Source organism: Bactrocera oleae, chromosome 3 (assembly GCF_042242935.1).
Source record: "Bactrocera oleae isolate idBacOlea1 chromosome 3, idBacOlea1, whole genome shotgun sequence".
Taxonomy (NCBI): domain Eukaryota; kingdom Metazoa; phylum Arthropoda; class Insecta; order Diptera; family Tephritidae; genus Bactrocera; species Bactrocera oleae.
The window spans coordinates 73,070,437-73,083,859 of NC_091537.1; the positions used below are offsets into that span (position 1 = coordinate 73,070,437).

At 35.5% G+C, this 13,423-nt stretch overlaps 1 protein-coding gene across 2 annotated transcripts in view; it reads left to right on the plus strand.

Annotated features, from left to right (window-relative positions):
• side-II (sidestep II) overlaps positions 1 to 12,537 on the plus strand; it is a 262,223-nt gene extending 249,686 nt beyond the window's left edge. The window contains exon 20 of one of the 2 annotated variants that reach the window (XM_070106852.1): positions 6,382 to 12,537. In XM_070106852.1, coding sequence (XP_069962953.1) covers positions 6,382 to 7,284 — 903 coding nt within the window. In that variant the 3' untranslated portion in view covers positions 7,285 to 12,537. The remainder of the gene's footprint in view (positions 1 to 6,381) is intronic. The other variant, XM_070106853.1, reaches the window with a different exon arrangement.
• The last annotated feature ends 886 nt before the right edge of the window (positions 12,538 to 13,423 follow it).

Below are 13,423 nucleotides of genomic sequence, written 5' to 3' on the forward strand. Positions count from 1 at the left end.
CAAGAAACATGTCTATTAAATTTCATAAAGATATCTCAATTTTTACTCAAGTTAGAGCTTGCACGGACGGACGGACAGACAGTCACCCGGATTTCAACTCGTCTCTTCATCCTGATCATTTATATATACATAACCCTATATCTAACTCGATTAGTTTTAGGTGATACAAACAACCGTTAGGTGAACAAAACTATTATACTCTGTAGCAACAGGTTGCGAGAGTATAATTACACAAAATAACCGATATATATATGGTGTCAGTTTTGTTTTGAAAAACTTAAGTATACATTTAAATAAACAGATAGAAAATTACGGAAAATTTATTGTATTTTAAATTTCAATATGAGAACTTCTTTTATAATTTCCACTTGACAATCTCGTTTTTAGAACCAGCTATAAGCAGCATATGTAACATATGACGATCCCACCAGCCGCTCTCTCTGCTATACTACACTACTCTACACTAAAATTTAATTAATTATAAAATGTATAGAATTTGTATATTTGCAACAACTTTCCGAAAGTTTGTCAGTATATTTTTCAGTTTTTTTTCATAATTGGTGTTTTAAGTAACCTAGGAAATTTTCGAATATCAACAAAAAAGTTTCCAAGCTTCAATCCGGAACAGTTATAACCGTGATAATCTGTATATTTTGTTAATGGTTGTTTTGAAATCCATCAAATATTCCACCTTTCAACTTTTCCATACTAAGCTTCGAATATTTTCTACAACTCTAATTAAAACAATATCCTCGTTAACCGCTTTGAAAAATTGCTCCTTCATATTTGTCATTTTGAGACTTATGTAGATAGATGTTGTACTTTTCCATCCACTGGTAGAATTTACCAATTTATGGGGATTTTTCGACATCATTGTTTCTAAGAGCATGCTAATAACTTTTAAAATGCAAAGGAGGAGTTTCATTGCTTTTTTATGCTTGAACCCTAATCAAAAATCAAAAAAAACAAGAGCACTTTCAATACTTTTATGATTAAATTTGTTATCTGGACACTTGAGATCATCAAAATTTGCGAAGATATTTAGCGCAACAAGCGTTTTTGTTTATATGGTAAATTAAAAGGAACGTACCTGTTGAATTTCAAACATATATATTTTTACAATAGAGTCACTGTTATAGACTAGAGTCAGCTTTTTCAGTTGACTCATATATACATATATATCTATTATTTCCATTTCGGTAGTCATATATCAAGGAATAAAGTCCTTACAGTTCTGAATTTGGAAATAACGTGTTTTAAGAAGTGCTGGCTAAAATTTTTGCTCGCGTAGAAAAGTAATGTTTACTTCTGGTTCTTCTTTACAAAACACGTGCATGTAATGACTCATTTAATTTAATTAGATACGAATATCATTGAATTTGTCGGTAATAAAACAATACAAATAATTTTCACATTCGCAAAATATGCCTTCTTGAATAGCGCAATCCCGTTGATCGGTAGATTCTTCAAACATCGCACAGTAATGCTGCTGCCAAAAAAAAACCAGAGATTTGTTGTTTAAATGCACTAAACCTAATATGTATTTGAGCACTACAATATATGCATACATATAGGTACGTTTTGTACCACTTAATTTTGATATTTTGTTGATATAGTTCTTATATTTGCTCCATACTAAACAGACCTTGAGGCATAACTCATTCTTGCTTAAGTACGCTACAATAAATTTCAAACTGCAGCGAGTTAAACTTTTAAATCTTTACTTAATTCCTTATCAAGAAAAATATTTATGAAAACCACAATAATTCAAAGCACTAGTCTTTATCATTGCGGTAATTGTTTGTTGCTGTGATACTAGTACAAAGTTTCGCTAAATTTCTCATTACGATAAAACTAATATTTGTTTGTCTAGTTATAAATATATTTGTCATATAAAATTCGTTACTTTTTCAATTTTTATGCTTCACAACATGTTGCTACAGAGTATTAGTTTAGCGATATCAAAAACGGATGTCTATCTATCCGTCCGGCCGTCTGTCCATGCAAGCTCTAACTTGAGTAAAAATTAATATATCTTGATGAAACTTAGTACCCATGTTCCTTGAACATCCTTCCATAAGAAGTACGGTATTGTAGATGGATCAAAACGCCAATAGTCGAAAACCTCTATATTGTCATAACTTTTGCCGCAAATAAAGATATAAAACTATAATTTTTTACAACGAATCGCATTACTGCGGGTCACCCCTGGGCTAAAATTTCTTAAAAAGTGTCAGTCCGATTCGTTGTTTGGATTGCGACGCGAATAGACGTGCGCACGTGTATGGAACCGCGAGTGATTTCTTTGGTCGAGGGAACATTTTTAGCGCTTTTTTGTGCATATTTTTGATGAGTAGGTAGCGGATATTGTCGTTAGTGCACTTTGTGTATTTTGCAACAGCTGCATCTTTAGGTATTGAACTATCAATCGGGAGTACTGTGCTGAGCATCTGGCGTTCAATTGTCTCTGTGCCAGGAGGATCTAGACCAACCGTCGTAGCAGCGAACTGTTAGCCCACGGATCGATTGGTGCAGTGCCACATCGGTTGACTCAGGACCGTTACGGGGACATTGCTCTGTCCGGCGGCCAATAGGGTAACCTATTCCAGTCAATTGGAGATCGCGTTAATCGAGAGCTTGGGTGGTCGTTGATTTTGGGAACTGCGAAGGGGCTGACGGAGCTTGTCTCGAACTACGAGGCACACGGTCATTAGCGAGTATGCCCACCTTCGCGGCCAGGTTGACGGGCTAAGAGAAAGCTGCGGAAGACCGCACCCCCCCACCTGGCACGTTAATGCCGGCTCCGCCAACACTGATGCCTGCGCCCCCAGCTCCTGTACTGGAAGCGATTTCACCGAAGCCTGTTGAGACTTGGTGGGTTGTGGTCAGGAGTATGGGGTCTGCAAACTGCCACCAGTGGGCGGTTCGGGGTCTTTCTACGTTTGCGTAGTTGTGGAATCTTCACAACTAGGTGTTTGTGTCGTGCTTCGGTAGGCTGATTGTACCTAGTTGTACAGTATATAGCGAGCCTCTAGAGCCCTATCTGGGCTACATGGATAAGCTACTACTACTTGCAAATAGTGGCCTATTTATCCTAGGGCTGGATGCGAATGCCTCGTCATCGATGTGGTTTAGAAAGGTATCCCGGCATACGCCTAGATATCAAAACCAGAGTCGAGGCGAAGCATTAACTGAATGGGTGGTGGCTAAAATCATTGTGAATGAGCCGAGAGAATGGTATGCGATTTATGGGCCTAGGGGCCTGAGTGACATCAGGCAGCAGATAGGGTGTTCCTAGCAAGATGGGAGGTTAAGAGAGGGTGTGGATTGGTTACTTTGAAATTCCCTCCCTTGCGGTATGAGAGTACATTACGGCGATCGCGTACCTGTGATATCGACTGGAACCAATATGAACGATATGTTTGGAAAGCGGTATTAGGTATACCTCTTAGAGTGCTTGAGGGCTTAGGGTTGCCCTCTTGCTAGAGTTGGTCCTCTAATGAAGTCCCCTGATAAGATTGGGAGCGATCCTCGTTCTTATCGGGGCATCAGTCACCTTCCAGTACTTAGAAAAGTGCTGGAAAGAGTTATAGTGGAACAGTTTCAGGAGCTAATGCAGGGTATGTGGTCAGATAGGCAGTACGGATTAATGAAAGGTATTTGATTACATAAGCTGGGAATGAGTGTAGCAACGTCTCTAGGAGCTTGGCAATCTGGAAATTTTTTTTTGGTGGAGTTACTTTACGGTTAGAAAAGCTTCTCTGGTCGGTTCTCTGCGGTCCATATATTTGGAACCTCATGATGGACTCTCTGCTTGGGCAGCTGGAGCCGTTGTGCAAATGTTGTGCGTATGCGGAATACCTTCATGGTTAATGGTCGATCGCGGTTAGAGTTAAAGCGGGCGGGAGGACATTTTAGAAATTGACATATCTGCTTAACGGAAGATTGTCGCCGGTTCGTCCACCGATTGTCCGGGTGAATGGGGTCAGCGTCATATTTTATTAGGTGTACCCCCTCTTTACCTGATTGTGATACTGCGATATGTTGCATTCAGGTTAAGAAGGGGTTCGAGTATGTCATTGCTGCGGAATATTTAGATTTCCGATGATGAAGAGGAGAGGGAGGGATATCTAGAGAGCAAGAGGCTTCTAGATGATTGGGTCAAGAATAGGTGGTAGGTAGTTGAATGACTTATAAATACATCCGGGACATTAGGTTTGTTGAGAGTAAACCAGAATTTAGATTTTGTCTTAGTGGCAGGGTGTTTGTGTGGGGCGCGATGTGCTCTCCACTAGTCGGAATGACAAACAGATAGGGTCTTTTGCGCGTGCGTTGTTAAGGCGGGGAAGGCGTTTAACTGGGAATTAGACTTATCTTTTGTGTGCAACGTGTGTGTGCGTGTAATGTGCGTATGGGGTGCAACCCATGGTTAACTGTCCAGAGCAGTGTGGAAGCTCAATTCGTGGTAGCTTCGGATACAAGGCTCCAACCTGCTCATGCGGACGGGCCCTTCGGGGAGTATCGTGGTGGTTGTGGTTGACTTTTTGCCAGTTTAATATGGAGTTGCATTGCAACCGGGTGCCGGACACAAAGTACGGCAGAGGTTTTAGATAGGCCTCGTAACTTGCTAAGGTGGTTAGTGTGTTCATTCCACAGTACCAATCGGTACTGAAAAATACCTGGTCGCCATGGAGTAAAGCTATCGCCAGCAGGTACCGACGTTAAACACACCGGATGTTGTCCGTCCGTCCGTCCGTTCGTGTAAGCTTGAGTAAAAATTGAGATATTGTAATGAAACTTTGTACGCGTGTTCCTTGGTACTCAAGGGAGGTCGGTATAGCAGATGAATAATCGGAAAATTGCCACGCAGTTAAGTGGGACACCATTTAACTTAAAATATTTTAATACCTAATATAAATGTTATCAAACTTCCGGTTGCATTTATACAGCATCTATCGGCCAACATGGTCTTAATGAAATTCATAAATAATCTCTTTCTAATAACATTGTATTCTCTTGTCTAAAGTGGATAAAATCGGGTAAAAATACTCCTTACTTCCACACACCTTATACAAGAGATTATTTCAAATTTAAATACGATTTTCAAACTCTCGGTTGGCTTTATATTAGCAAAATCATGAGAAAGTATCATATGCGATATTCGTTAGTATAATGCCGAAAATGTGCGATTTCAATCCACGAAATAACCCAGCTAGGATATACTACATATTATGCTTTTGATTAGCACAGAATAAAATTGGGATTTCCTTTCCCTTGGTTGATGTTTTAGGTTGATCTTATCATTAAAATTTCGAAAATGCAAAATGTAATAAGGACACTAAGTTAGTCTACGACTTACGAATATAATACAAGTATATGTACATAAGTTGACCGTACCAAATTTGATTGCAATCCAATCAGTTTCTTCGAAAAATGCATGTTGAATTGTTTCGCAATATTTTTATACCCTGAATAGTCTGTCCGACTGTATATATGCAAACTTGAGATATCGACATTTTTCAAAGTAAAGTTCTTGTATGGTGTTTTTTGTATTTGGGATTGGTTGACGTTGTGTTTTGTTTCTCTCTGTATATGGTTTTCTTAAACGAACCGTGTTAATTCTTATTGCAAACAAATCATCTAAGAATCATCTCTGAAATAAACATCATGCCTTTGAAAAACTGGTAAAATAAAAGAATTCATTCCAGAAATAGCATATACCATATATCTCAGATAATAGCACAAGAAATTACATTTTCAATACTAATAAGGTTTTTCATTGAACGTAATACTTCCTCAGATAATCTTATAATACTAAGTAGATGACCAATAATGTCTTTGATTGCGCAAAAGAAGCTTCATTGCCGGCTACCTGCCATCATTAGAGACAAACAATTAGCTGTACTTCATTGTTGATTTGATTGAATTTAAGTGGCTCTGTTCCATTTTGCTTATTAAACACATTTTTCTTCTCTTCTCTCTTTTAATGGCTTTTATTGTCGTTGCTGCTGTTCAATTGAATTCTGCTTGGATAACTAAATGACTAACTACTACTCGTTACTTGCCGCTGTCAACCTACTTTTGCGCTACGAATTGCATTGGTGGACAACAACACTACTAATGGTTGCCTATTTCCGCCATCGAATGAATTACACGTACACTTTGAACTCGCACATTAATGCACAAACACACGCTGACCCAATTTCCGCTGCACTGCAACTGGCTTATTTGCACATTTGACATACTAACACTTTGACGATTAACAATTCCCACGGTGAATATACGCGCACCGTATCCGGCTATCATGTCTGCAACCACTTTATCACCATGTCGGTGTGTTTGCCGTTGGATTTTTGTACATCTCGTGTTCGTGTATGTCAGCAGCACCTTCCTGCAACCGCATATGACAACATCACGCAGCTCGTCTCTGCTAATCAAATCACTTCACGTACAACACATCTACTCTCGGGCCCAACTACAGAACCCAATGGCAGTAGCAGTAGTGCAATAGTCAATGCTGTAGACACTGACTTACTGCATCACCACCAACAGCAGCAGCAGCTGTTGCTGAACACAAAAGCAGCAGGAGCCGGAGCTGGAGCTGGAGCTGGAGCTAGTGCTGCAAAGGTTGTCACAGCGACCCATTCAGCGATTGGCCTAAATGAGGCACTAATCGGTTCGCCCACCGCCGCGTACAATGTCACCCACCAGCAGCAGCAGCCATTGCAGGGCACTGGCGGTGGCGGCACGTTGCCACCCGGTTTGGGCAGTGGCAGCGCTTATATACTCAACAGTCTCATCAATAGTAACGAGAGTTGCAATATCAACGGTAGCATCAGCGGCAGCAACGGTGGACTGCATCATAATGTAGTTGGCGGCACTATAGGTCGTACAACAATGCTGCATCACCACCAACAGCAACAGCAGTCACATCATCCGCTACCCTTGCCACATCCACTCGCATACAATACGCTCGCCGGCACAACGTCCGTGAATGCCAGTGGACGCCACCATCATAGCGCATTGCCGTCGATGTTGCTCACCTCGCAGACGTCGGCGTCGTTAAGTGGGATCGGGCTTTTACTGAACGCCAGCAATAATAATAGTAGTAGTAGTGGTGGTGCCAGCGGTCTGGGGTTGAGTATGACGGGCGCTGCAACGGTATCTGCGGCCTCGACAGCAACGACGTCCTGCAATTCGTCCAGCGACTTGGATGACAACATAAATATAAATGCCATCAAGGATTGCTTAATGACACAGCGTGTGCCCGAAAGCTGCGTCTGAGCTGGCAATTTATGCAGTGCGCCGACAAAGGCGCCAGGCAAGTCCTACAAGTGTGTGGCACGAAGTGAAGTTAGTGTTGCACGAACTGTCGTAAAGTGGTATGTATGAATGTGTGCCGCATGCAATGTGGATGGCGTGTATTGAAAAAGTAAGGATAAATTACGAAATGTATAGTGAAATAGCATACAAAGAAAAAGCATACATAGTAAAAAGTAAGGCATGGAAATTTATAATGAAATAAGTAAGGTATACCCATAAGGCCACATCAGTATATATAAATAGATATGTATGCATAAAGGTAAAAAAACGGAGTTGCACTATAATGCTATATTGGGTAAGTGGCTCAGAGCTGCTACCTTCTTCAGTACGTCCTTAACAAATTGTATTAGGCATTAAGTGCAGTTAGATAAAGTGAGCGAATAAAAAAATTTTCGTGCAATTAGCACAACCGCTGGGGACGATAACGATAAATTCTTGAAGACGAATGATTAAGTGAAGCTAGCAATTTCATTTCTCAAAATTCCGTACAAACTTAAGCAATCTTTGTTATCAACTCTGAAAAATGCACAGCAATCACTGTAATGTACTCGTTTAATTGTGAATTTTTACCGTATTATCTCCATAGCCTTCAAAAAGTTTCTCTTCGTTAATTTAACATTGTTTAGTTTTCAGTATCAAGCTGAAGATTAAACCAAAGAGAGTGTACTTATAAAGTATGGTGCTTTAAAATTGAAGTAGCTGGACTATAAAATTTCCGAGCGTTTAAATTTTGTAGTGAGTAAACAAATTTGTCTAAGTAAAATCGGAATTCCCAAAAACCTAAAGTATGTATTTTATATCATTCCGACTTCATCTTCAACATTAAAAGATTATTAAAAATATACCAATAAAAATTTCATAAAATCGTGTAGTCAGAAAGAAATACTTCGCTGTTCTACCTGCTCACTCTTCTTCTTTATTGGTGCAAGACCTATTTTTGTAGTGGAAAATTTTCTACGGTACTCCTAGTACCTTTCGTCTTATATAAGACACTTATGAATTTTTAAATTCTTTTAAAATAATTCGAACTCTGTCCAGAAAGAGGTCAAAAGCTCTATGTTATAACTATAGATAGTTAACTTAATAAAAAAACGCACTGTGTGCTTGACTCATGCAGCCTTGATTTTGTGCCAGAAACGTTCATCTTTCTTCTTAATTCAATTTGAAGAGAACTAAAAGTGTGACTCGTCAGGATGATCATCATTGCTTATTTTAGTAGAATTTATGAAGCGTTACTTTCAAGCGAATCGAAAAAACTGTTCTACATTCTCAAATAAACGGGCAACACTTCTGTTGCAACCCTGCGCTAAAGCGTAAAACAGGTTACTGTAACCCTTTATTTCATCTTTCTATAAATTCTATAACTGATTTTAAGTCTTGTGTTGTAAAAATACAAGAACAGAAAATAATTATTATTTTTGTATAATAAAACGGATCTAAAATATGCAACACAAAATGAGGTAGCTTCAAAGATAGCAGCTATACTACCTTAATGAGGTATTCGCATACTCTCTTATACGAATACAACTCGATAACTTTGTTGTTGCTTTTACCATATTTGTAACTTGACAAGAGAGCAGAAGCGATTTCGAGTGAAATGGCTAATCGAAGAAGTATATAGATTGAATTAAAGATTGGTTCATGCAATGTCCGATTTGGTAAAAGCAGTTCGTTCTTCGATGGTCGTAATAAATATATATATTATTATACTATGCTATATAGCTTGATATATGTAATATTTAGGCGTATACATATTATGTATCTCAGCTCAAAATTTCACTTTAATCACTCCGCTTGCAAGAGTAATGATTCGTACATATTCCGCTCATAAATACCAAAAGGTATATTGTGAGATATTCAGTATTCACTGCATAAACTCCGAACTGACTATCGGTCGTTAATTCAGCGTCTTAGAAGAAATTGTAAAAAAGATATCAATAAATATACAATATTTTGAAACATGAAATCGAAACATAATGAATTTAAAATAAATTATGTAAGCACTAAACCGACTACGTGAGTATATGGTATAGCATGATATTATTGTAAATAGGGCAACTAAAAATTAGTAATACATGTAAACTAAACTAATAGTAAACGTTGTGCCACATATTGTAATAAAAATATCAATTTTAATAATATAAAAGGAAAGCGGTTTTAATAAAAATTCTAATGCAGAAACAAATTTTATTTCCAAAATTCTATACGAGTACATACTTACAAATTATTTATTACATAATTGCTAAAAATATTTATTTCAAAGAATTATTTATTACATAATTGCTTAAAATACTTATTTCAAAGCATGATATGCAAAAGAATAATACACCATACAAATTTATAATAACAAACCTTAAAAGTATACAAACTTTGGTTAAAATATTCATATCAGCAAGAAAATGTCGCACTATTCGATTCGTCAATGTTTCGAGATTATCAAATTGAACAAACAATTACCATAAGCGACATAAAGAGAAACCCAAACTGAGAGAGAAAATAGCAAGCAGTTGTTGCACTTTATTGAGGTATCCGCATACTCTCTTGAGTTCAATTTAACTAGTTAACTTTGTAGTTTCTTCCACATGTAAATAATTTAACAATAGAGCAAAGCTCAAACATAACAAACAGGAAAGCGGCGAATCGAATACGGTTTATGTTAATAAAGTACATATCCCCAACATATCGTTTATTATATAAAAATTAAAATTACATAGAAATTTCTAAATTTACAAATTTAAATTATATTTACTTTTTGGTAAAATGAATTGAATTATCCATTTAAAAATCAGATCTCTATCGAAAGCTGTTTACCAACCTTAATTGTTAATGTTTGCTAACTATGTAACTATGTGTATAAAATCATATGCGGTAATATTCGAATACTTATGCAGAATTGACATTGTTCTCTTGTTGAATACTCATTAAATTCAAGCTTCTTTCAATAGTAACTAATTTGATAGAACATTTTCTGAACATATTTTTCATCGTGGTGTAGTGGTTAACGGTACATCTTTTCTCCATGCAAGAATTGGATCCAATTACTGTTGCGAGCAAAAATAAAAAAAAATCTTGGTGGTCCTCTAGTGGTCGGCAATAGCGAGCTTTCATATCTTTGCTATTTACAAAACTTGGACTTGAATGAAGAGCAAATAAATTTGTAGTGAAAGTAAATAAAAAAAACTCTTAGTCATACGTCTAACAGAGAAGTAAGCTGCAATAATATAGGGTATACTTTATATAATTTTTCTCGCCAACAACGCGCGAAGTAAATAGTAAGTAATTTTTGTATGTATTACCCGCCATTAAGAGTAGTCATCAGTATTATAAATTGAAACCGCACCATATTGTGAATTATTCCATACGCAAGAGAGTTTGTAGGCTCTTATGATTTTCTTTGCACTTTACCCGTTAAACTGGAAAGTAAGTTTATCACACACAACATTTTTGAAATCAATTTCCACGGTTCCTAATAGTGTTTCGTCGATAGTCTTTGTTTGTAAATTCGTCAAAATATGCTGATGCTAAATGTCAACAAAAATTCAATATCAATGCTTGCTTTGACAAATGATTTGACAGCTACACCTCTTTGAAATTTTATACCGCCAAAGCAACACCCTGCGTAAACTAATTCGAATGTTACGTCAAAATTTTAAACTGTCTTCTTAAAAAAACATAAATATGCCCTGACGAGCTGAGCAGATTTTGCCATCTCCGTTTGTCCTCTGTATATATGCGAACTATCTCTCTGATATCTATTGCAAAAAATTATCCAAATTGTTGTATTTTCTTTTTCAATAAATTACCCCAGGCATATCAATTTCAAAAAACGATATAAAATTAATTTTATAATTAAGTTTTTACCACTTTTGCTGTCAGCATGACTTAAATATATTAATACACTTTTTATTAATGCTTCTAAATATGTATCTAAAATAAACATTTATATATTGCCCATAACTACATATTATATTAACCCGCTATGTTTAATTTAAAACTAAATAAATAAGTGGACTTCAATTTAAAATTAATTTAAATATACATAAATATGTTAATACCTTTACTTAAATATTATACTACATAGCACCTCTTAAAAGACTTGAAACTATTGTAGGTTAAAATTTATTTACCGCAAACTAAGCCACAATAAATATTAAAAAATATAATAAATACTGTATTTTAAACTAACAACATAGGCTAAATAAGTTTTTATAAATAGCTAAATATGCATTTGAAAACAGAAAATATATATACATATATATCGCATGCGTTAAAAAATGGCAGGCATGCAAAACATGCGAAATTCGGGCCATGAAATATGTCTGGAAATATATGGTAGACATTTTGTTTTGCATAAATAAATAAAACAACAAAAATTTGCGAGTAAACTAAAAAACCAAAAAAATTTATAATAATAATTTAACCATACAATAAAAACACTTCATCACTAAGCCTTTAAGCTGGGAAATTGTGAAAAAAGAGGAACTAAATTAAAAATAATACTAAATATAATGTCAATAATGCGTAGAAAAAGCATTTAATTGTAAACAAACATAGATAATAGGATGTGAAAATATGTACATCAATAACAACAACTAACTACTAATAAGTGTAATCAAATTGAATTGTAATTATGAGCATACAGTTACACCTGGAGTTGCGGTCATGAACAGTAGCGGGTAAATATGTATCTGTGTATATGTGTATATAGAAACAGTATCGAATGACAAATAAATTTGGAGCATAAATTGCGAAACCTACAATTAAAAATAATTATAAACAAAGTAAAACATTAAAAAACCACATAATAATGCATATTAAAAAAAATGGAAACCAACAAAACAAAAAAAAAATGGCGTGTGTTACAATGCCGCTTATGGTACATAACTACATATACTTAGTATAGTATAGTTTTAAAAATCCCAACATAGATACTATTTATTGCAATAGTTTGCTAAATATCGACAATTCTGATTTGGCATTAGCTAATGTAAAATAAAATGTTAAATTTTAAGTGATATTGTAAATTTTTTGTAAATAGCCAATGATTGTAAATTAAATAGGCGGAAAATAAAAGTTTAAAATGAATAAAATGAAATAAAAAACTATTAAAATAACACAACTGTCGAATGATATTGAAACTGTTAGCGTACTAAGGAGGTTACTATAAACAAATAAATGGAAATAAATGAAAATGCGAGTATAAAAATTTTAGAATTTTGGTTAATTTTTGAAAACAATAACAGCTTGGTAAGGTAAGTTATAAAAATTTGATTTGAGGACGTATTTTCTATGAAAAATACTATACTCTCAAACGTCATGTAACAAGGAAGCTTAAGAGGTCAGAAAATAAGAAAAATAAATTTATTTATTTTTAAATTTTTAGTTTAAAGTGATATGAAAGCGTGTTTTTTAGTTTTTTAAACCATTTTTAGTAATTAGCGATACGTGATGCTTTCACATTCTTTTATGATGTGTTTGAGTAAATTTAGGCCCTTATTGCAGTTTTCAATCCAACTGCGTTTTGGTTGAAGGTTTGAAATTCGGTTATATGGTTTTCAACTCCACCTGTCAAAAAATTTGGGTTGAAGTGTTGTCAAACTTCACCTTTTTTTTGGTATTACGGTTTTCAACACTGTACTGGTGGAGTTGACTAGTATGGTATATAAAAGAAGAAGTTGAACGTTTATTTCGGAAAAATATTGATGAAAAATGAAGAGCGGATAAATTAATTGTTTTAAATCATTTTTAAATTAATTTTTATTCAATATTTTTTGATTTGATTTATAGAAAAACAAGATTAAACATTTATCGTGCTAAGTGTGAAAAATCTAGCAACTGGACCAGGCAAGCTACAATTCGAAAGCAGTAAAAATAAAAATAAAGAATTAAGGGAATGTGTAGCACTATAATTTAATACAATAGTTTAGGTCCACCAAGTAGAAGTGCACACGAATGGAGTCGTGTTTCGGTACCTTACAAGATAAAAAAAGAAACTTGCAAACAACAGAAGGAACTATCTTGCGACGTTGCAAGAAATATCATTAATACCCTTGAAAGAAGGTGTGGCGCAGCTCAAACAAATAAGGGAGCAAGTTGCGCC